Source organism: Grus americana, chromosome 9 (genome assembly GCF_028858705.1).
Source record: "Grus americana isolate bGruAme1 chromosome 9, bGruAme1.mat, whole genome shotgun sequence".
Taxonomy (NCBI): Eukaryota; Metazoa; Chordata; class Aves; order Gruiformes; family Gruidae; genus Grus; species Grus americana.
In genome coordinates, this window is record NC_072860.1 from 8,600,081 (window position 1) to 8,620,799 (window position 20,719).

At 41.5% G+C, this 20,719-nt stretch overlaps 1 protein-coding gene across 2 annotated transcripts in view; it reads right to left on the reverse strand.

Moving 5' to 3' along the window:
- The window catches only part of EPHA4 (EPH receptor A4), a 106,087-nt gene that overhangs the window by 11,485 nt on the left and 73,883 nt on the right, over positions 1-20,719 (reverse strand). For both annotated transcript variants that reach the window (XM_054835842.1, XM_054835843.1), the window contains exons 6-14: positions 16,648-16,772; positions 15,300-15,459; positions 14,112-14,223; positions 8,752-8,810; positions 7,852-7,965; positions 7,486-7,671; positions 3,404-3,465; positions 2,678-2,887; positions 5-154 (exon numbers count right to left, since the gene is read on the reverse strand). In XM_054835842.1, coding sequence (XP_054691817.1) covers positions 5-154; positions 2,678-2,887; positions 3,404-3,465; positions 7,486-7,671; positions 7,852-7,965; positions 8,752-8,810; positions 14,112-14,223; positions 15,300-15,459; positions 16,648-16,772 — 1,178 coding nt within the window. The remainder of the gene's footprint in view (positions 1-4; positions 155-2,677; positions 2,888-3,403; positions 3,466-7,485; positions 7,672-7,851; positions 7,966-8,751; positions 8,811-14,111; positions 14,224-15,299; positions 15,460-16,647; positions 16,773-20,719) is intronic.

Sequence of the window (20,719 nt, forward strand, 5' to 3'; positions counted from 1 at the left end):
TCACATCTTGATTGGACATATCCCAGTAAGGTCTTTCTCCATAGGACATCACTTCCCACATGACGATGCCGTAGCTCCACACATCGCTAGCTGATGTAAATTTACGGTAGGCAATTGCCTCTGGTGCAGTCCACCTGATGGGGATCTTGCCACCCTGTCACAAATGAAAGAAACCACAGGCTGGTGAGTCACTGACCCAGTAATGTGCGTGGCTGACGCTGTTCTACATTGCCATTAAAAATACAAAAGGTTTTCTGTACGCAATTCCAGAATCCTTCTTAAAAAGTCATCTACTTTCTCTTTTTCTTGCCATAAAGCTGTCAGATCCAACCAGGAGGCAATGCTGCCCATCTGTTTTCTTTAGTCACAAGGAGGCGAACCAGTAAATTGTTAAATGTATTTTTATCAGCCCTTTAAGAGATCTCTGCTCAGGGCTATGCTGAAGCATGAGAACAAGCCTGGGGTTTTACAAAGTATATATTAGAGATTTAGTTGACAAAACAAATAAGTACATGCTGTTAATTACTATTTCCTTGCTTGCCTGTCTGACCTGTTTGGCCTGTTTCAGAAAAATGGGATTATAAACGTTTTGCTTTTCAAAAAGGTAAAATAAGGAGAGGATAAACTGGGAAGATTTATGAATACCGTGGTGTTTCCCATGGGCAACATCCCAACTCCTACCAGAGATGTGAGACGGCAAGCAAGCCTCTGGGCTCTCCCAGTCCCTGTGGGAGGAGTTCACCACCAGACCATGGTACAAGGCTGCTTTTGATACCTGTTGGAGGGAGCTGCCTCTTGTTACAATACTTCTTTTTAAACAAATAAAACCACTCGGGCATCTCATTTGGGCCACTGAGGTTCTGCACTGTTTTAAAAGGAACTCACTCCATCCTGTTTATCTGATTTTGCCTTAGGTGAGTGATCCCAGGCCAGAGATTTCTCCTTTTGTTTATGCTAATATGCAAGGTGTTTTTAATTGAGCTTTTGGTTTCCTCCAGTTCCATCTGGGGAACGACTTAAACTGAACAAAGGTTTCAGGGTTTTTTCATTTGCTTTTATGCTTTTCTGATTAAGTGTATTTTGGTAGGTTTTTTTCTCAGCAATCTTCTAGATAGTTTTTATCCATAAGTGAGTGCAGCGTGTGCATACTTAGTCGTTTATTGTTCTAATATCTCTCTCAAGTGTTTAATATGGACTTGTTCCAAAGCCAAGTGAAATCAGAAGGGGTCCTTCTCCTGGCTTCTTTGGCCTTTGCATCAGGCCCTCAGTGAACCAGGTTGTAGCAGTATGTGCCTTGTGTGGCTATAGGATGCTCTCACTTTATTGAGTTATACTACTAACAGGGAGCAGAACACACCATTCTCTTAAAAAAGGATGCTTTAAAAATTGCATTCTGTTGCATCGTCTCTGGTTATGAAAAAGCCCTATTCCTCCTTTCAGACACAGATGCACGGACACAGTTTATACATGGTTGTCATTCTAAAAAATATCAATAAGCTCTTTTTATTTAGCTGCTCGAGTACAGTGGAGTTCATCCAAATTTTCCTGATCCTTCATTACTGATACCAAATGAAGACAATGCACTGTAAAGCAAATGCAATGATTCCCTGTAGTTTACTCTTGAGAGCAAACATAATACTATATCTCCACTCACTAAATTCAAAGGGAAGCTTTTCAATCATTTCTGTCTTGCCGTTGTGTGTTTGTCTAAACTTTGATTTCCCTGAATACAGCTTTTCAGACCTCCGCTTCTGCTTCTTCCACTTGCCACCCTCATGAGTGAGAAATACCAAGGCTGGCCAGCATTTAATACTACATGAGTCTATCCTTCCCTGTAATGAACTGTGAATCCATTAAAGGATGAGTGTTGGGATTAAACTGCAAAATCTGAGTGCTGCAAACAAACTCTGCACTAGGGAGAACAGATGGAGAATGGCAGATATTTAAAAACGAAGAAAATAAGCAATTAAAAAAGGAGACTTTATAAACTCTGCTTTTTTTTTCTTCGTGCACATGTTATCTACAGAGGTACTGGTACAAAGGCTGCTAATGGTCAGGATGTTGTTTTGTGGCCAGAAGTACTTGCATTAGTACTATTCCGCATGCAGCATATTAAAATGGCTTTAGCAAAATTAGTTAACAGTAGGATGCTGAATGGGAAAGAAACAAAAAATGGGAATGCAGGCCTCACACTTTTCCCAGTCCAAATTATTTACCCAGTACAAATTATTTAGGTCAAATTTATGACTAGCTTTGTGATGGGCAAAAGTGGATTTATATTTTTTATTTTTTTTTAGGCAACGTACCTACACTTGCTGTATCAAACCTCAGTGGGACTAGCCACTTGGAAATCATTATCGGATCTGTAGATATCAGAAGGAACAGAAGCCCAAACTCTAATTTCTGGCATCAGATTCCTGTCACACACTCTAGCACACTGAAGGAGCCAAAGGAATACATGGATCACATCCTCAGAGAAGAAATACTGATGTAGCAATAACACTACATCAGTTTATACCAGCTATGGACTCTGGGCCAATGTTTATTTTTAGGTTGTGATATACGTTTTCATTTGTGACTGAGATTATTTTAAAACAAACCATTGTCACCTCCCACACTGAGACAAAACCAATATGTAGGCAAGAAAACCCACTGGACGTTTCCTTTCCCTCCTTACCCGTGTGGTATAAGCTGCTTCAGGGTCGTCTTCCAGGACGCGGGACATGCCGAAGTCAGACACTTTGCAGACCAAGTTGCTGTTGACTAGTATGTTTCGAGCAGCTAGATCCCGATGCACGTAGCTCATGTCAGACAGATACTTCATTCCTGAGCCAATGCCACGAAGCATTCCCACCAACTGGATGACTGTAAATCTACCATCATTCTTCTGCGTATGGGGAAGGAAGAAAATCACGGAGCATTAAGCTAAAAGCTACATCATTGCCATTGCTGAAATTGGGAAAAGCATATCTCTGGATTCCCATCTTCTCTCAAATAAAATGCAATGTTATTTCCTCACTCTCCTGACTAGTGTCTATAATTCACCAGTAAAGTAAAAACCCAGAGGTTCTGCCACAGCTTCCAGTGATGCAGTATCCAGTTTGCAATGAATCTCATTTTAATGAGTCTATAGCATTGCAATGCTTTCAAAAATGGAGCAAATCAGAACTGTTCCCATTAAACATGGATTATTTAAGGCCCTGCTATTTTAAACATTACATGTCTTCTACATTCTTCCACTTTACATTTATTCTGGTTTTCAATAGGAGCAACACCACAAAACAGAATTTCCCAAGTATAAACATAATTTCTTTTAAAATGCTGAATTTTCAGTATCTTTCTGCAAAAAGAACCAGAATGAAAACCAGAAAATGTTTCCCAGTATAAAATCTCCTTAGCTTACCCTGAGGAAGGCATCCAAGGAGCCATTCTCCATGTACTCAGTTATGATCATTACCGGTTTACCTAGAGTTTGCAGAAAGAAAAACACAATTCCTTGATGAACACCGATGTTAACGGGATAAAAATGGGTTGCACATGATTTTACTGCCAAGACACCTGGCTTACACAATCTAATTTAATTTGAAAAGCACCAAGCTTATGCCTCAGCTGTGGGGAGCAAGAGAAGAAATAGTATAGGACAGAAACATTTAAAGGGCCCCATCTGGAAGGTTAACCCTTTGGTTGACTCATTGACAAGGTTTTTAACTAAAGTTCCTCCTGTTCTCTAAGGAATATATGAATTGATAATTGTGAGCTAAGAAACAAAGATCTGTTCAAACTTGACAAAAATCTTTAGTGTAATTAAACTGCTTGCAGACCAGAAAGCCTTCCTCTTTCAAAATGGAATTTGTGAATGCTTTGGTCTCTCTGCCTCTTTCGAAAGATCAACGCTTTAGGCAAGTTAGAAGCTGTCAGCAGCTACAAGGTATTCCAAGACAACTGGATTCAAGAATGCAGAATACAAGCTGTTCCTCTCAACCTTCCCTGTCCCGAATTTGTATCCCGTGTCTCTTGTTATTTATAAATGAGCCAAAGCCATTTGCCTCACGAAGTCAACCACAGGATAAATGATTCAATGAACTGTGTCACATGTGGGGCATAGTGCTTCAGGAGCACTCAGCTTTCCATGCTGCAATAGAGAGCCGAGGTGGGTAATCTGAAGAGAAATTTAATGTGATGTCAGCGACATGGGGATGCTTTCTAGGCACTCTCCTGCCTAAAACAGCAGCAAATACATAAATAATGCTTGATGTCATCTTTAAGAGCTTTACAAAGTCACAGGACACTGAAACTGAAAACACTTAGATACCTACAAATAACACTAATTATTTCACAGGGTTAAATCATGCTGGATATTCAGCATCTAGATATTTGCAGAAATAGGTCCGATATCATCTCCGTTCTAAAAGCAAGAAATGGGAAATGTAGAAAAGTGACTTATCAAAGGTCAAATGGCAAAGCCTGGTCCCAAGATGAGCACCATTAAGCCCACCTAAAGTCAAAGGAGCACCTGATGATCAGCACCAGGCTGGCATGGCAACTCTTCCTCCCAGTTATGCTTTAGCTACAGGAACTACTATAGAGTTTCTTCCTAAATAAAAGACAGTGTCCCACAGAAACTCTGCTTTTGTACTATCTGGAGCAGTTCTGAATAAGGGAACATTCTGGGGAAAGAAGGCTTCAACGGACACGTCATCTAGGCTGTAGACAGCTCAATACTGTCTTGGCATCAGAGGTATCAGAACTACTCAACTTTTCCTTGTTTTTGTCACCAGCAAGTGTCTACTCCAGAACAACCAGCTATGCAAATTACCCTGCCATGAAGTGCTGCAGCGAAGTTCCCCATATCATTTCTACCTCTGTGTTTTTCACCAAGATGCTTTTCTCTTAATTTGTCAGGGATTTCTGTTTATGAAGCAACTTTTCTTTTTTTATTAGAAAACAATATGCTATAAGGACTGACTGCACTGAAAATTTTATATCATTTCACTTAGGCCAACATGTATGTGCGATACATCACTTATTTCACTCATCATTACTCATTTCACCTTTTTCAGTCCCAACTTATCCTTTGCAGGTCTTTTACTATTCCCATTTCTCCTACCCTTCCGAACTGATATCAAAACTCTTATGGTTTGGGCCCATGCAAATTGGCAAGCCCATGAAACGTCAGTCTGGCAGCTGAACCCTTTCTGATTTGCAGGAACGCAACAGAAAAGCGATGGTATTGCATAAAGCAAACTGCTCTGGATGAAGGGCTTAGTGACCTTGGCTGAATACTTGCACCCTTAAGGAAAGGGAAGTGATAAAACATCATTCTCCCACTAATTCACGTTTGCAAGCACTCTTTGGTAGAAAGAGAAAAAACTCCAACCAAATCTGCATACGTCACTGTTTCATTTATCCTTTGCAACTGTGACCAGAACCCTTCCACTGCACAAATACAGCTAAATGAGTTTTAATTAACCTCCCTCAATCAAAAGATACTACGTCAACGTAGAAAGGAAGAAAGGGAGACTCTTCCAGTGCATTAACATGTAATTTCATTACTCAGGCACTTCTTTAGCAGAGGAGGGGGATAGAGAGAGGAGAAGTTACCATCAGTGAGTCAATTATTAAAGTACTTGACTAGCAGCCAATAATGTATTCATGGTTTTTTGCCACCTCTCTCAACCCCCATCTACACCACTATTTATCTCACATTTTAATTTTCAGTTTATTAAATGCATTCATTTATCACAGCACTCAGAACACCTATGGAGAAATTGAGATAAATGTCTTCTTAAGTAGCCCTGTTTACCAAACACACCAGCTCTGAGGTAACCAAGCTGGCTCGCTGCAGAAGCATCACTTACTGTGAGTCAGGCAATGAAATGTTCTCGGGTCAGGCTACCACCTCCTCGGTGAAAATTTCAAACCATTTTAATTCAGTGACAAGTGCATTATGGAAATGCATACAGTCATTTATAACTGCTAGAGCTGTAATAGCTATGGGGTTTCCAGCCTCGATGGGATTTCAGCCTTGATGTTGCCTTTCTTTTACAGAGGTGCTAGAAAAATCACTGTCTGTAGCTAGAAAAATCACTGTGGCCTGACCACAACCCCCCTGTTACAACAACAACAACAAGAGAAATAGAGAATCAGACCTGCATAACTTAAAGAGAGTATTATCTTTTAATTTCAGTTTTGAAGGAGGCTCTCGGTAAACGATGGGCAAAATTAGTCCAACGCCGTTTTCCCTAGTGGAATTTGTCTCAAAAAGCAAACAGCAACACACTGCATGAGCCATTTTCAACAACTGTGAGAGAAGGTAGACTAGGAGAGGGATACACAAATGAGGAAGGGTAAGATTTCCAGAAACACAGGTGGTTGAGCAAGCATCCAGCTCCCACTGACTTTCGAGAGGGACAGGGATTTTCAGTGGTATTGATGGATTTGACAACCCTCTATGGGAGACACATTATTTTTCTAGCAATATTTTACATGTTAACTTTTCATCCATATCTAATTTTAATTTCTTACACTATTAATACCCTGCATTCATGTTCATCATGCACACCGTCAGCTGCAGAAGGTAACTTCCACAAATTCCACCCTTTAACAGCAGCTCACAAAATGACTGTCTGCTTTCTTTGCTACCCCAAACATAAGCCCCTCCATCCGAAGGGTCTTTCAGGATCAGTGATCAGTGCTAGGCTTTGCTAACACGCTACCTAGGGCAATTGGAGTAGGGACAAGAACTACACCATCGCAGTAGCACCTTATCAAGTCAGACCCAAGCACGTCTGTCTCACAGGTGTATTTTCAGTTCTAGCCTACAATCAGCATCCAGCAAGCCCCGTCATTCTCTTCCTAAGGCAGGGTTCCTGGCACAGTGAATGCTAACAGACTTAAAACAAACCCAAACCAACCAAACAGAAAGATCGGCCAGGTAAATTCTACAGAGTGATAATATCGCACCTGTAAATCAGAGAAAACAAATAAGCAAGTTTCACACTAAAATAGCCTACTTCATTTCAAAGGGTTGCTCCGTACATCTGGGCTTTGTACCTTAAACATATGACTCTGTAGTTTTGTTTTGGTATTTTTCCCCCAACCATTTTAAATTCTTTGCTCACCATCTGCTTTTGCCTATCCTGTAACAATCAGCTCAGTCTAGCAAAGATGTGAAAGATGCCTGCTTGGCATAGCAAGAAGGGGGAGAAAAAAGCCAACCCCTGCAGTATTAATTCCCCCTACAAAATCTTGTACAAGCTGCCTACAGATAGAGTATCAGTTGAAACCATAAACCCATTTATAGCTGACAACAAGATTAATGACTTGTCCTGCACTGATTTCCTCCTATTAGCTATCAGTGGATCTGTTCCATCTGTCATTTCACAGGAAAGAGGATAAAAAGAAAAAAAACCCAGTACACACCAGCACAGACTTAATTTCTCAGTGACTTCCAAATTGGCCTTGTCATGAAAATGACCTACTTACATTTAGTAACTACACCTTCCAAGTGGATGATATTGGGGTGGTCAAATTGTCCCATGATGCTGGCCTCACTCAGGAAGTCTCTCCTTTGTTTTTCGGTGTAACCAGCTTTTAGAGTCTTGATAGCAACACAGATCTCTCTTTTTCCTGGTACTTTGAGACGTCCGCTGCATACTTCACCGAATTCCCCTAAGGAAAAAGGCACAAGAATCCATGGTCATGAACACAAAGCACGCACTTGTGTTGTCAAACTGTTATGTCAGTTCATTTGAGGGAACTGTCATACAAAAATCATAGGATCTCATGTTTCCTAAAAGCAAATTTAAAATTATATTTGCAGAAAATAAATGCAAAAGTTCTGGCACTTACCCACACCAATAACTTTTTCAATCTTTATGCAGGAGGCATCAATTTCTTTGGCAAATTCTCTCACAGCTTGGTTTGGATCCTCATATGTAAAAGGATCCACATATGTTCTAACACCTGCAAGGCAGAAATGTTTTATTTGAAGTCACTGATCTACATGCTGCTGAACACAGAACATATGAGACTGAAGCCTTAATGATATACAACAGCAAAGAGAGTGTACAATAAAAATGTACTGTAAGCCAGGAATGATTGATGAAGGAAGGAAGGACTTAATGTATTTTTCCCCCAATGTGATTTTTTTAAGGTAAACATTTAATATTTCCCAATATCGATGTAAGGAGTCAGGCTTTTGCCAATAAAAGAGCTTCAGAAATCACTGCCATCACTAAGAGGCCAATAGCCTGTCTATGGACCTATGAGACTAAAAAACATCGCATTTCTCTTCTGGGAGCCAAGAAATTCTGAGTGCAGGTCCTAGGTTTGGTACCTGGATGACCGAGATGGAAGTAACAGGAGGATTCAGTCCTGGAAAAAAGGCAGCAAAGTTCACATTTCCTTCCCTGCAGGATTGCCTCTGGCCCATCCAGAAACTGCCTTAGCAGAGTATTGTGGGCTAGTGATAGCATGACTTTTGCCAAGAACAGACGTCTTGCAGTGGAATGGAACAATGGAAAAAATTGATGAACCTCTTTCTCCTGTCCATCTCCTCAAAAATTTTTACCCAGATACTTCTATTTTCCCTGTTACTACAGTGCATAGCTTTGAAGGAGGAGTTTGCAAGAGAGGAAAACAGAAACATATTCACCTCAAGAGGAATGTCATCCTTTATTTCCCTAGCATCAGAACACGGGACATGTTTTATGAACCAAATCAAAAAACCCAGGCACCACTGCCTTTTACCTTGGTTCAAATGCTTCTCCTCATCTGCCTCTTGCTTAGCCTTACTGTACTTACTGCGCCTGTCAGAACAAAGAAAAGCATTACAATTCAAAAGAAGCATCTTACTTTGAGACAAGCTCAGTCGTCTTGACCTGCTGAGACTTGAGCTGTTTGCACCTGCCATGACCTGTGCTCGGCAGCTCCCCTACAACAGCCCATGACACAACGTACACCTACCAGTGGGGTAGGAGACTCCTCTCCTCAAACTGCTCTAAGTATCATTGGCATCAACAAAGCATCAAGGGAAACATAAATCTCTGTATTTGCATCTCGGCATTTAAACAAAGAAAGCTTGCGTTTCGGCTACTTTTTCTTCAAACGTATATTTGAAATTCAGTGCAAAAAGGGGCCAAATTGCTTTTTAACTCTATCATATATGAATGTAAATGCTACAACAGAGGTGTTTTGGTAGATTGATATGCAAACATAATTAGGCAAATGCCAATACCAACACACTTATTTAACTGCAAATTTAAAACTGGAAACAGTCTATTAACACAGAAATTAGGGTGGCAGCGAGAAAACCCCGACCGTCAAAAATGCAGATCGCAAGGATTTTGTTTATTGTTTTAATCACTGTATAATTGCAGGGGGCAAAGAACTCCTGACGGCAGAGCTCCTCTACTAACCCTCTGAGTTGGAGACAATAGTGTAGTATAGTATGTTAATTCTATAGATTACTGCCACTATTTCTACACCTACACGCGTGATACTGTATCCAGTTATGTATTTAATTAGTTCAGCATTAAACTTCAATGGATAAATGGCATTAAGAAAAGTTAATCCAAGAGGTTAGTCTGTTAGGGAAGATATTGAGGGGTCAGCTCGGCCAAATATGTACTGGGATTTGAAGTTCCCCAGCATCTAATGGTATACAGATAGATTTGATTTGGGCTTTTACTCATCATTCATTGAAAGTTCAGAACCAGGCGTAAGAACAGACATTGCGGAAGGGCTTATTGCTGCTTACGCCTCGGTTGGCCTGTTCCCATGGAAGTCCAAGTCTCCCAACACGTCAGACCCAGGTTAGCTAACGGGCGAGAGTCTGGGCTGGAGTGAAGAAGAGGGAAGGCAGAAGGAGAAAGCAAGCCAGGAGAACAGGAGGCAAGACTGGCACTGCCTGCGACATGCAACCCGCTGCCTGGAGTGGGGCAGGAGACGACCAGGTCTGCCACGGACACTGAGGTGAGACTGAGTTAGAAGTCTGAAAATGGTGAATGGGTAGAGGAGGAAAATGGGAGCGGATGAGAGAAAGACCTACGGGAAGACAGGAGTTAAAATGGGTCAAAAAATCACAGATAACAGGAACAAAACACGTGACTGAGAGCCTCGCTGGCAGCAAATCTTCCTGAGTCTCACCGTTCCCCTCCCGTCAGCAAAACCCTTCTGCCCATTAGCAAAAAGCATCTCACTTCCCACTCTGCGCCTGGCCTGCGGGGAATGGCAGCTTCTCATCGCTGTCAGCTGAAAGGCCATTTCCCAGCCTTTGTCTCTGCAGTCTTTTAGCGCTGGGTGTTAAACACACTATGCCAATAATAAAAACTATAAATTAAACATGAAACAGAAGGGGGAAAAAAATCCTGTTTGACATGTGAAGACTACCTGATCTTTGAACCAAGCCTCACGGCTCCCAACAACATCAACAGGACTTGTGTTCAGACATAAAAAGCAGGTACACATCCAACCATAAATGGTTCGGAGTCTCTTTTCTTGATGAAAGTCAATTAAACGTAAATGGCTCCAAATCACAAGAGCAGCATTATTAAAAACCACACTGGATCCAAACATCAATTTAAACCATTTATTTGCCTGAGGACTTACAGCACTGGTATAACAGAGCTGAGTTAAATAAAAGGAGTATGTTCTGCTCCCAGTTACTGAACTGAGTAAGGAGGAAGAGGCAACACAAATCTCACCCAGTGCCATACAGGACCAAGTCAGCTATGGGGACCACAGAGACGGTTTCAGGTGTTATACAACTTCCCTCAAAAGAAATAAGAAAAGGAAAAAAAATAGGTTCTGCATTTTAAGCAGGACCTCTTCAAATTCATTTTATTAATGTTCAGGCACAGATGGGAAATATGAAACACAAACAGGCTTTGCATGAAAGCATTTTAAGTATGAAAAAATGCTCTTTATCTTATTTTTAAAAGTACAAGCACCCTAACAACAGAATAAAAAATAACCCTCCCCCACTAAAACCCAAAGACATGCAAAAAGCAAAGGAAAACAAAGGGATTACTGTTCAAGCAATATAATTGCAGCTTATTAACTTTAAATAATACCTTCCAAACTAACTACCTACTTCCACTTCTCCCTGTGTCACCTGTTGACCTCTCCTGCTTGGCTTGGGGCAGGACACTCCTGTCTGCCATTGTCCCCGCCAGCAGCCTGGGAGCCCCACGCCACGGGGCACGCGGGGCTGGGGCTGCCTCTCGGGGCAGCTCACCTGAGTGGCAGAAGGGAGCCTTTGTCGCAAGTTTGAACCCCGTAATTACAGGGATTTTGGCGGTGGTGATTAAATAGCCGGCATTCAGGAAAAGAACACAGAAGCCTTCAGAAACTGTAGGGGTCTGAGACACAGGCAGATCTACAGGTGGGGGCTGGCGATGAAGAGGAGGTAACAACGGAGGGTATTAGCGTGCACTGAGGTGAAACAGCAGGGACCCGGCGCCGCACCGCTGCTCCCACCTCCTCCTCCCCAAAGAACAGAGGGGCCGGGGTGCTGCAGTGCTCAGGCACCGGGCTGGCGGAGCACCTGAGCCAACACCATCAGCAAAAGGTTGGCAAATGGGTTCAGCTGTTTACGGAGCATAAGATAAGTCAATCTATCAATCGTTAGAATTTCTGACAGAAACTTTGAGATGACCAGAGAATTCTGCAGGGCCGTCTTACTCCACTCAAGCGCTTTCACAAAGTGGCTTTTTCTGTTTTACACTTTCCCAAATCCTTTACAACTCTGTTTGACATATTCCAATTTCAATCAGCGTTCCTACAGGGCAGGGTTTAGAAACACTCACACTACCTCCTGCACTCTGCTCTATGCATATGTTCATCATAACCTCAGTAAGTTTAAACTAACATTTAGGCAGATTAGTTCTCACGTTAACACAAATGCCGTGGTCACAGGACAGAACCAAACAGCGTGAACTGCCTGAAGGCAAAGTCCTTTGACAAATTCTGTTATAATGATGAATTTTGGGATTTGAGCAATGACTTGAAAAAATGTAATGCAAAAGTAGTAGTAATAACATCCCAGGGTTCAAAAGTGGGCACGTACAACGTATGCCCAGTTCCCACATTTAGGTGCACAGTGGCCATGTCTGCAGGCCAAAGCATGGTTCTGACTGTGCAATTATGACTTTTAGGCCATGGCTAGATTACAAAACCTCCTCGTGGGGACTGTATGGACAGAAAAGTTTTTTCTCATCTGAAGTCATTTTGGAACAAAGTGTAATTATTTTGCTATTAACTTCTGCTGGTGTAGGAACATCGTGAAATATCCCCAAAGCCCACACCTCTAAATGACATTGGTAAAGTAGTTAAAATCATTAGAGTAACAGTGAATATTAAAGTAGATTCTGTTTATTGAGAGCTACTTCCAGAGAGCTATGTATTGAGGAAGGCTATTAATTAGCAAGGCACCATGCATTAGTATGCGCAGAGCAGTTTCACTGTCCCAGTATTTCATTCATCTTGCTGTGTCTTTCCCCTTCCACAGCCTCTGTGAGACCTACCAGCGCAGAGCTCCAGGACACCTCTGAACCCATGGCCACCAGGATACTTTCCCCTCCGTTCCCACTAGTGCTTGGACCAGCCTTTTGTCCCTACTGCCCACCTGCTCTTTGTCTTCTCTTTGCCCAAGCTGAAGACTTGTGGGCAGAGACAACTGAACAGGGAGCCTGAGCGGTGAGAAGACCTGCCTGAGTGCGCACCCGCATCAGCCAGTCTGTCGGCTACCTGGCTCCAGGCAGCCTTTCCTTTGACAGCTTTATGGCCGATACTAAAGAGAATCAATATGAGGGCAGGGGGTTGACGTTTCATTTTCTAAAAAGTGATCCATTGAGGGCCAATCACCAAGCAGTGTTTATCAGCCTTGGGAAGCGACATTTTTTTATAGGGGGAGGAGGGGAAGGAATCATCTCAAAGCAGCTCGACAGGCTCAATTCTCCAAGGTGGCGACTCATAATTAGAAATCCAATGTATCCTGCTATCAATCCTGCCTTAAATAATAAAGTGATCAATAAAAGCAGAGAGGAGATTAAGTCATCAAGCTCAGTGATGCTATCTTCTGTTGCAATGGCTTTTAATAAACCTGTCTCTCCGCATTACATTTTCATATGTTCTGCTCTTCTTTCTTCTTGCCAGCATGGAGGCTTTGAGTTGAACACCCACAGAAAGCTCTAACAATGCATGTCTACTTTCCAGATATTACAATCATAGTGACTTAGCTGCTCTTTGAGACAATTTAAAGTAAGAGAGCAAATCAAGAGGAATTTGTGCACATTTATGGCTGATGCCATTAAACTGCTAACAGAGACTGACAAAACGTGCATCGCTCAAGTTCCCAGGCTTCGGATGCAGTAATGATACATCCAGTTTTATCTCAGAATTACACCGAAGCAAAATCATGTTGATCTTTTAAAATGAGTCTGAACACAAAGATGAAGACAGAAACACTCACGCTGTGTTTCTGCTACACTGTCCTCCCATTTGCAGGATTGCTCCTGATGCCTGGGTTGAATTTGGGAGAACGAGCAAGTACTTGGTAGAAGATTATGGTCCTGCTCTGATGAAATAACCATCGATCCAGTCTGCTGTGTTACTGCATATGATGCTGAATGACTGTGGCTTGTTTTACAGTCAGACCCACTCACACTGGAAGGACTAACCCAAAAGACTAATGCAGACTCACACAGGCTAACACAAAAATCACAAGCATAGCAGTCTGATGGCTTAGTTCACAACAGTGCAGTTGTTTATTCCCTGTCTATCAGGAGTCAGTCCAAGAAAATCTACTGTACCCATACCCATTAAACTTAACTTCAAATTACACTAACCACAAATCTCTAGCTGGCTTGCTTCTCAATGCCAGTTATTGGACTCAGCTTTGCATTTGAAGGGCAAATAGAGCTGGAACTATTGCCATTACATCACATGCTGCTTGGTACTAATGTTGAGAAGATCAAAGCTACATGGGAGAAGGCTTGTAATGCAAATGCACTGTTTATGATGCTAATCAAAGAATTTAGCTTTGTTTGGAGGAGACAAAAAGCTCCCTCATGAAAGAGAGAGGGGGAGAGAGAAGCTTAAGTTCTTACCTCCTGCTGATGACAAAGGCTGCAACGAGAATGACCACAAGAACAACACTGCCAGCCACTGAAACAAGAAGCACTGTGGGATTGGTACCATCGCCAATGATGGGGGAAGGAACTGGAAACAGAAAAGGGAGCATTAGTGTCAGACACCCTCAAAAAATCAACCTAGGTAGCACTCAATGAGGCTTTCTGGCCTGTGAAGGCAGTTTAGATTAGCACTCAAATCTACTTTCAGGCCTTTATTATATAGTCATTTGACACAATTTTCCAACAGGGCCCTAATTAGCTGAAGACATGATGTTTGATAATGATTTGGGGAACTTCAGTTCACTGGGAACAGGGACTCTCTCTCCTTCTCCCCTCCAGTGTTGCTCAGAGGCTATAATGGCTATTTTTTTTGCCTCTCTAATTGCATTCCACTCTTCTTTCCTCCTCCTTTCTCTCTCAGTGGGGCCAGATGATCACTCCCCAGTTGACACAAAGAGAATAAGTTATTTTAAAATGTCTTCCCTCTTCCTGCTGGATTGATTATTTTCAGCTGTTAACATCCTGAAGGATGTTGCCACTAACTGGCATGACCTTACATTGATTTAAACAGACCTGTACGTCCAAAATAAAATAGGCTTGGTCACATGGCCTTCCTACCAAAAAGCAAACATTTTGGGGGCTAAATTTGCATGTTTCCTTGAGCAAACTGAAAAGCTCTACTGACAACATAATTCAAACATTCTGTCTTTATATGACTGTCTAAGGAAAAGAGCAAATATATGAGCTGATGTAGAACACCTAACTGATCTATGTCAATAGCTTGCAAAGGGGAGTAACAGGGTTTTATTCTCCTGCAAATGAGATATTCCAAAAACATGTGCAAACATCTACATTTACAGTAAACAAAATAGGTACATAAATCTCTCAAGCATCAATAGCTTCCGAGTGTGTATAGGCTGCGTGTCTCCTTACGCCACAGTGAAGTATTTTCATTGTTAGAATCTAGAATATAGCATATCCAAATAGAGGTCTCGGGTCAGATTCATGGCATCATTAACAGTCATGCAGCCATGGAAGAACATTTTCCCAGAACAGACACATCGCAGTCCAAGCAACCAACGGGAACTCCCAACACACAGCTCAGTTACATTTGCACTCTTTGCTCAAGGAGAAGAAAAAAGAAATCAGTGGGCATGTCATTACCTGTGTTAGTTGTGAACTCAAATGGTCCACTAAAGTCTCCATATCCTGCTGCTGTTCTGGCCCGCACATGAAATACATATGAAGTCAGGGGGTTCAAGCCTTTGATGTCAGTGTTCCTGGAGGCTGTCTTCACGATGCGATAGCTGCGCTCGTTTTGGTCCTAACAACAAAAGAACACAGTGGTGATCAAGTAAAAATGCCTTGCTGCACCGTGAACTGTGGAAACCCACTTCCTTGCCAAAATTGTCATGATGAAAGAAGATGAGTAACAACGATGGAATTCTCAAAATATGTCCAGAGGGCTCCTGCTGTCGGCCTTGCTCAATACCCCTAGCACTGCGTGCTGCGTGGAGCTCTGAGCACGCCAAAAAAGGATGATGAGGCGCTAGGTATGATGCTCATATATCACTGATTATTTAAGAAATCACATAATGAAATCCTTTGGAAAATAGCCAAGCCTTCAAATAGGATCCTCTTGAAGAACAAGCAACATTTTACTCACACATGCTGACACTTTCTTTTTCTTCCTACCAGCTAGGAGCCATATTAAAAAAAAAAAAAGATAAAAATATTTTAAGAAAGAAAATGTCTTCCAGAAAGTCCAATCTTAAAAACCGTTCTATTTTTGACTGCAAAATCCATCAGAAATCGTAATAATCTAGCTTCCCTGCAAATCAGATGCCTTTTTCTGTATGCATTAGGGAAGCAAATAAGTGATTATCTTTATAAAAAAAAAAACCTTAGAAGTATGCATGCGTGTGTGAGAGAGCACACACAAGCAAGAGCAGGTAATTGTTCATTTTTGCAGAGAACCTTCAAAGAAAATAGCTCTTTTCATAGTTCCATACTTGAAAAGTTATTTGTAGGAATAACATCTCCCTCTAACTTGGAAAGTATGAAGAATGTAATTTTCTTTCCTTATTCTCTACTAAAAGCCATCCAGCCCACACTATCACTCTAAGCAGAAGCTATCGGCAAACAGATCTTATTATTATTACTGTGTTATATACTTCATTAATATACTTCTGTCTACAAAGTAAAGCTAATGTCTCACTTCTGCCCAACATTATTGATTCTCATTATAAATATGCTTGCTACAAAAGCTCAGTTCCTAGGTAGGGAAAAATAACAAAATAAACTCGTACCATACAGCTGGAACAGCCTATGAGTCTTACTCTTTCAAGCAACCATTCAAGTGCATGAATTCCTTAACTGGATTTTATTAAACTGAATCTATTTGGTTTCAAATTATGGAATCCTATCTGGAAATAAACCACAATGGAATGAAGTAAAAAGCTCTCCCCAAACCCAAACAAAAAATCCTTGTTTGTCCAGTTTTGAACACTACCTTTTCATAGTATTTGACTTCGTACTCCAGGATGACTCCATTTGGCCTGTCAGGTTCCAGCCAAGCCAAGGCAACGCTGTGCCTTGTTATCTCTTTGGCCTGGATCAAAGCAATTGGGGATGGAGCTGCCAGAAGAAAAAGAAAATTATAAGCAATATTTTAGTTTTAATGAGGAACATATATTTTTAATCATAGCTTTCACAAGATGAGCACTTTCAGAAACTGTGTTTTTCTTGGGGGGGGATGGGTTTAGAAGCATTAAGTATCTTTCCTGTTTTCTGTAACACAATTGCATTTAATCCTCTCTAATAAATAAAGCTTGTTCTTGGATTCTGGGCAATACTAGATAGGTGGGTTTTTAAGTAACAATACAGTTGTCTAAACACCATAAAGTTTATGACGCTCAGGTGCAAACTTCCGTAAGATGCTAAGGGGCTAAAGGATTCTGCCTTCTTTTTGTCCCTTGTTAGGCACAGTGCATAGACTTGTACTTTTGTTTTGGTCCACAGTGATTCTCTTCTTCCATCTCCTAAAATTAACTGATGTTACTTCATTAGCTGTTTGCTTTACAGGAACGATGAAATTCCCAAGGGACCAATCCGATTTTCTCTAAAGCTGAGAAAATATTGCCACTGAATTAAGTAAGACCAGAATAAAGCTGAATACACATGAATTTGGACCCTCCCACGAAAAGCCGGAAGGTTGTATTTCAAGAGTCTGAGTCAATTTGTGCTTCCTAACTCGGCCTGCTTACGCCGAGTCTGTGAGCAGTCCCGGGAGAATAGCGAAGCTCAGCGCCCAAGGGCCAGATTCTAGCTTTGATAGCTCCTTCCCAGCCAGAAGATATCAGAGATTGGTCCATTGTGTACCAAACTGGCATCATCTGACCCTGTCCCACATGCCACTATATTGAGGCGATGAATAGAAAAAGCAAGATTACATTGCCAAGGGTAAGGGCTGCGCGATTTTTGGAAAAACTCTACCTAGCAACAAGCTAAACTCAAAGATCCTTTAAACTGTATCTGTGTGCAGTAATAAGGGCTGCAATGAAGAAGATAATGGAAAACATCTCATTGTGCACCCTCCACTTTCAATAGAGCCCCTGCTAATGCTGAAGTTCAGGTTTTTGACTGGCTGGAGGACAATGCATTCTCCCTTTGACTGTGATAGCAGCAGATTCATGGCTGCGCTGGGGGAACGGGTTTTCTGAAGATTTATGAACCTGGCTGCCCCTTCCTTGCTGTTGTGTTGCTGTGTGGTCACGTCTCTAGCCAGCTGTTATCAAGCTCTTTTGATGCTGACAATAGTTGGTATAAATGGCGGAGTCTCCAGGGATAAAAAGGGACATTCATGAAATTTTTAATCTTATCTAACAAAGCTGTCCTGTATAACCAGAGATTAGAGGTCTTCCTAAATTGAATATATTTCTTCTTTTGTCCGCCGAAGCTGTATCCATGTTGCTCTTTTTTCCCCCCCATTTTCCCTTTCATTGTTTCTTTTTCTACCCTTAACTTTGGGTCGGCGATCCACGAAAACATTAGAGAGTAAAAAGTATCCTTGAAACACGTATCCTTGAAAACTACCGAGAAAGACAAATAAATAAAACAGTCACAATAAATGAAAGGAAAATTGAATGTTGAAAGCCTCAAACCTACTTGACCATATCAGACAGTTCTGATGGAAGTGAAAATAACCAGTAGATGCTGCACAGTCACAAAAGGGTGTCTCCTCTTGATGTGAAACCATCAGGGAGCTGCTTCCCGATTCACTATTTGACAGTTTGGCATCTCTGTTAGAAATGCCTCCAGAACCTTTCTCTCATTTTCCTTGCCTGTCTCTCACATGCAAAGGCAAATACTGGATGACAGAGGAGACTATAAACACAGCCAACAGGGAGGATCCAGGTGTGCTCCATCAAGTTACATCCCTGGCATGACTGAGAACCTGCTTAATAACCGGACAGTTCCTCAACAGAGAATCAGACTGTTTTCTCTTCCCCTCTGCAGTAAGAAATACTGCTCAGCTAATAAATTAGAAATCAGTTTTCTTACTCTAAAACACACACACACATATGACATTACTGATAAACCAACCGGAAATAAATCTGCTTAGTTAATCGGTGCCTCATGCAGGGCAGACAGGCAATTCTTTTTACTGAGAATCTGTCACTTATGCTGGTCTGACCCAAAGAATTGCAGAGAGAAAGTTCACTTTCTTTCCTTTATCCTCTTTTTAACCTTCTCGGTTTCCAATTTCATTTCTGCAGGTGTTTATATTGGAATTTAGTGAGTCCTTCAATATTGGGCTGGTAAGTGCGGTATGAAAGCACGATTCTTCTCTGTTGTAAAATGGCTATTTGCAGCAGAAGAATATATATAAACTACCCCTTCTTGTGGAAGATGCTTAGCTTTATACAGTTTAAAAACTGTTTTCTCACGTCTCTCGGAAATGGACAGCTGATCTGAGGCACTACACCATCCTGGAATAAAGAACCTGTTCCTGGCCTCCAGGACACAAAAAGGACTTGTACCATCAATTCCTTTGTTACTCCATACCATTACAATTGTAAGAATGGCCCTAGTTACTCCTTCCTGTCCTTTATATGCAAATTCATCCTACTTAACTTGTAATCTATTCTTTTGTCCTGTATCCCACAGATGAGCAATTTGTTTCTGAGTTTTTTGTTTTGACTGTACATCCTGCCTCTCCATATGCTACACAAAAATCCCGAGTGCTGAAGTCCAACTACAGGCTGAAGTACCAGAATTGCAAGAGGCTGCCCAGGAGCTCTTTGACATCTTTGCAGCACAGACCCGTAATGGTCTATGCAATAGGATGGTGTTCCTCTGTGGACCTTGAGGAACTGGGCTCGGTAACCACTGTACAGGGAGTACTACAGCTATCCCACTGCACGGATAAAATCCTCCATTACCAATTCTCTCTTATTTCTGCAAACAGCCCTACAAATCAGGTTTATTTGTTTCCTTGTTTTCCAGGATTCAGCAGCTGAGCTGAGCAGTTGAAAGACTGGGCTTCTGGAAGAACAACAGGTCTGGATCTCCTTGGATGTATATACCAAAAGGGTGTAAGAGTCCGGTCAGTAGAGTCCGGGACAAAGAGGACATCACCACTGCCAGCTCATCATGGCAACACAGGCAGCAGTCACAGCCTTCTGGGTGAGTTTATGCAAAATATTTAAATCCTTTGCTCTTCTGCCTTTTGCCTTTAAATTGGCTCTTCGGGATGATGTAAAGATAAGCAAGTAGCAGGTTGTAAAATGGTGCTTTGATCACGAGCAGAATAAAAGACAGAATTTTCTCTTCTACGTGCGTGGGCTAACTGTTCATTATACACACGCATTCCTACACAAAACATACTGAGGACAGCTTGACCAAAAAGAATAACGTACACAATTAAGATGTTCCCAATAAGATCACATAATACTTCTGGAAGAGTGGGAGATCGCTGTTTCCTTCGCTTTTTGCACATTCCTCCTCCCCACTCCCTGATATCTGGAAAGGAACACTAAGCAAAAACTTGTTTCTCAATCATCATTGCTTACAACAGCAAGTTTTTCTGTCACACATGCACAGATTGTACATACCAAGCACCAATTCTACCAGAACAGCCCATTTCACAGGGAAGAATGACGAGGTATTTTCGTGTCTAAAAAGTGGACCCCTTGAACAAAAGCACCAAGTGTAAGTTTCCCTAGTTCAAAGCTCAGCAGTTCCTCTCCCTTAAAACCCCCACTCCCTACTGATGTGAATGTTGCAATTTTCTTTTATCTACTTCCTCAATAACCTGCCATTAAACACCTACTAGTAGTTTTATTACTGCGGTTCTGAGCTTGTGGCCTACAGAGAAAGAAAGAGCTCAGATGTACTACAAAAACTTCACCCAAATGCCATAAAGCCATATCCCAAGGCTAATAAGTGCTGAATTATAACAGTTTTGAGGCACTTTAAAGGATGGCAGAAGCAGAGTGTCAGTTTTTCATTACTGGTTCAAATTAGGGAAGGGGAGTAGAGGAAAAAAACAGGAAATAAATAGATGCAATAAAGGCTCTGGC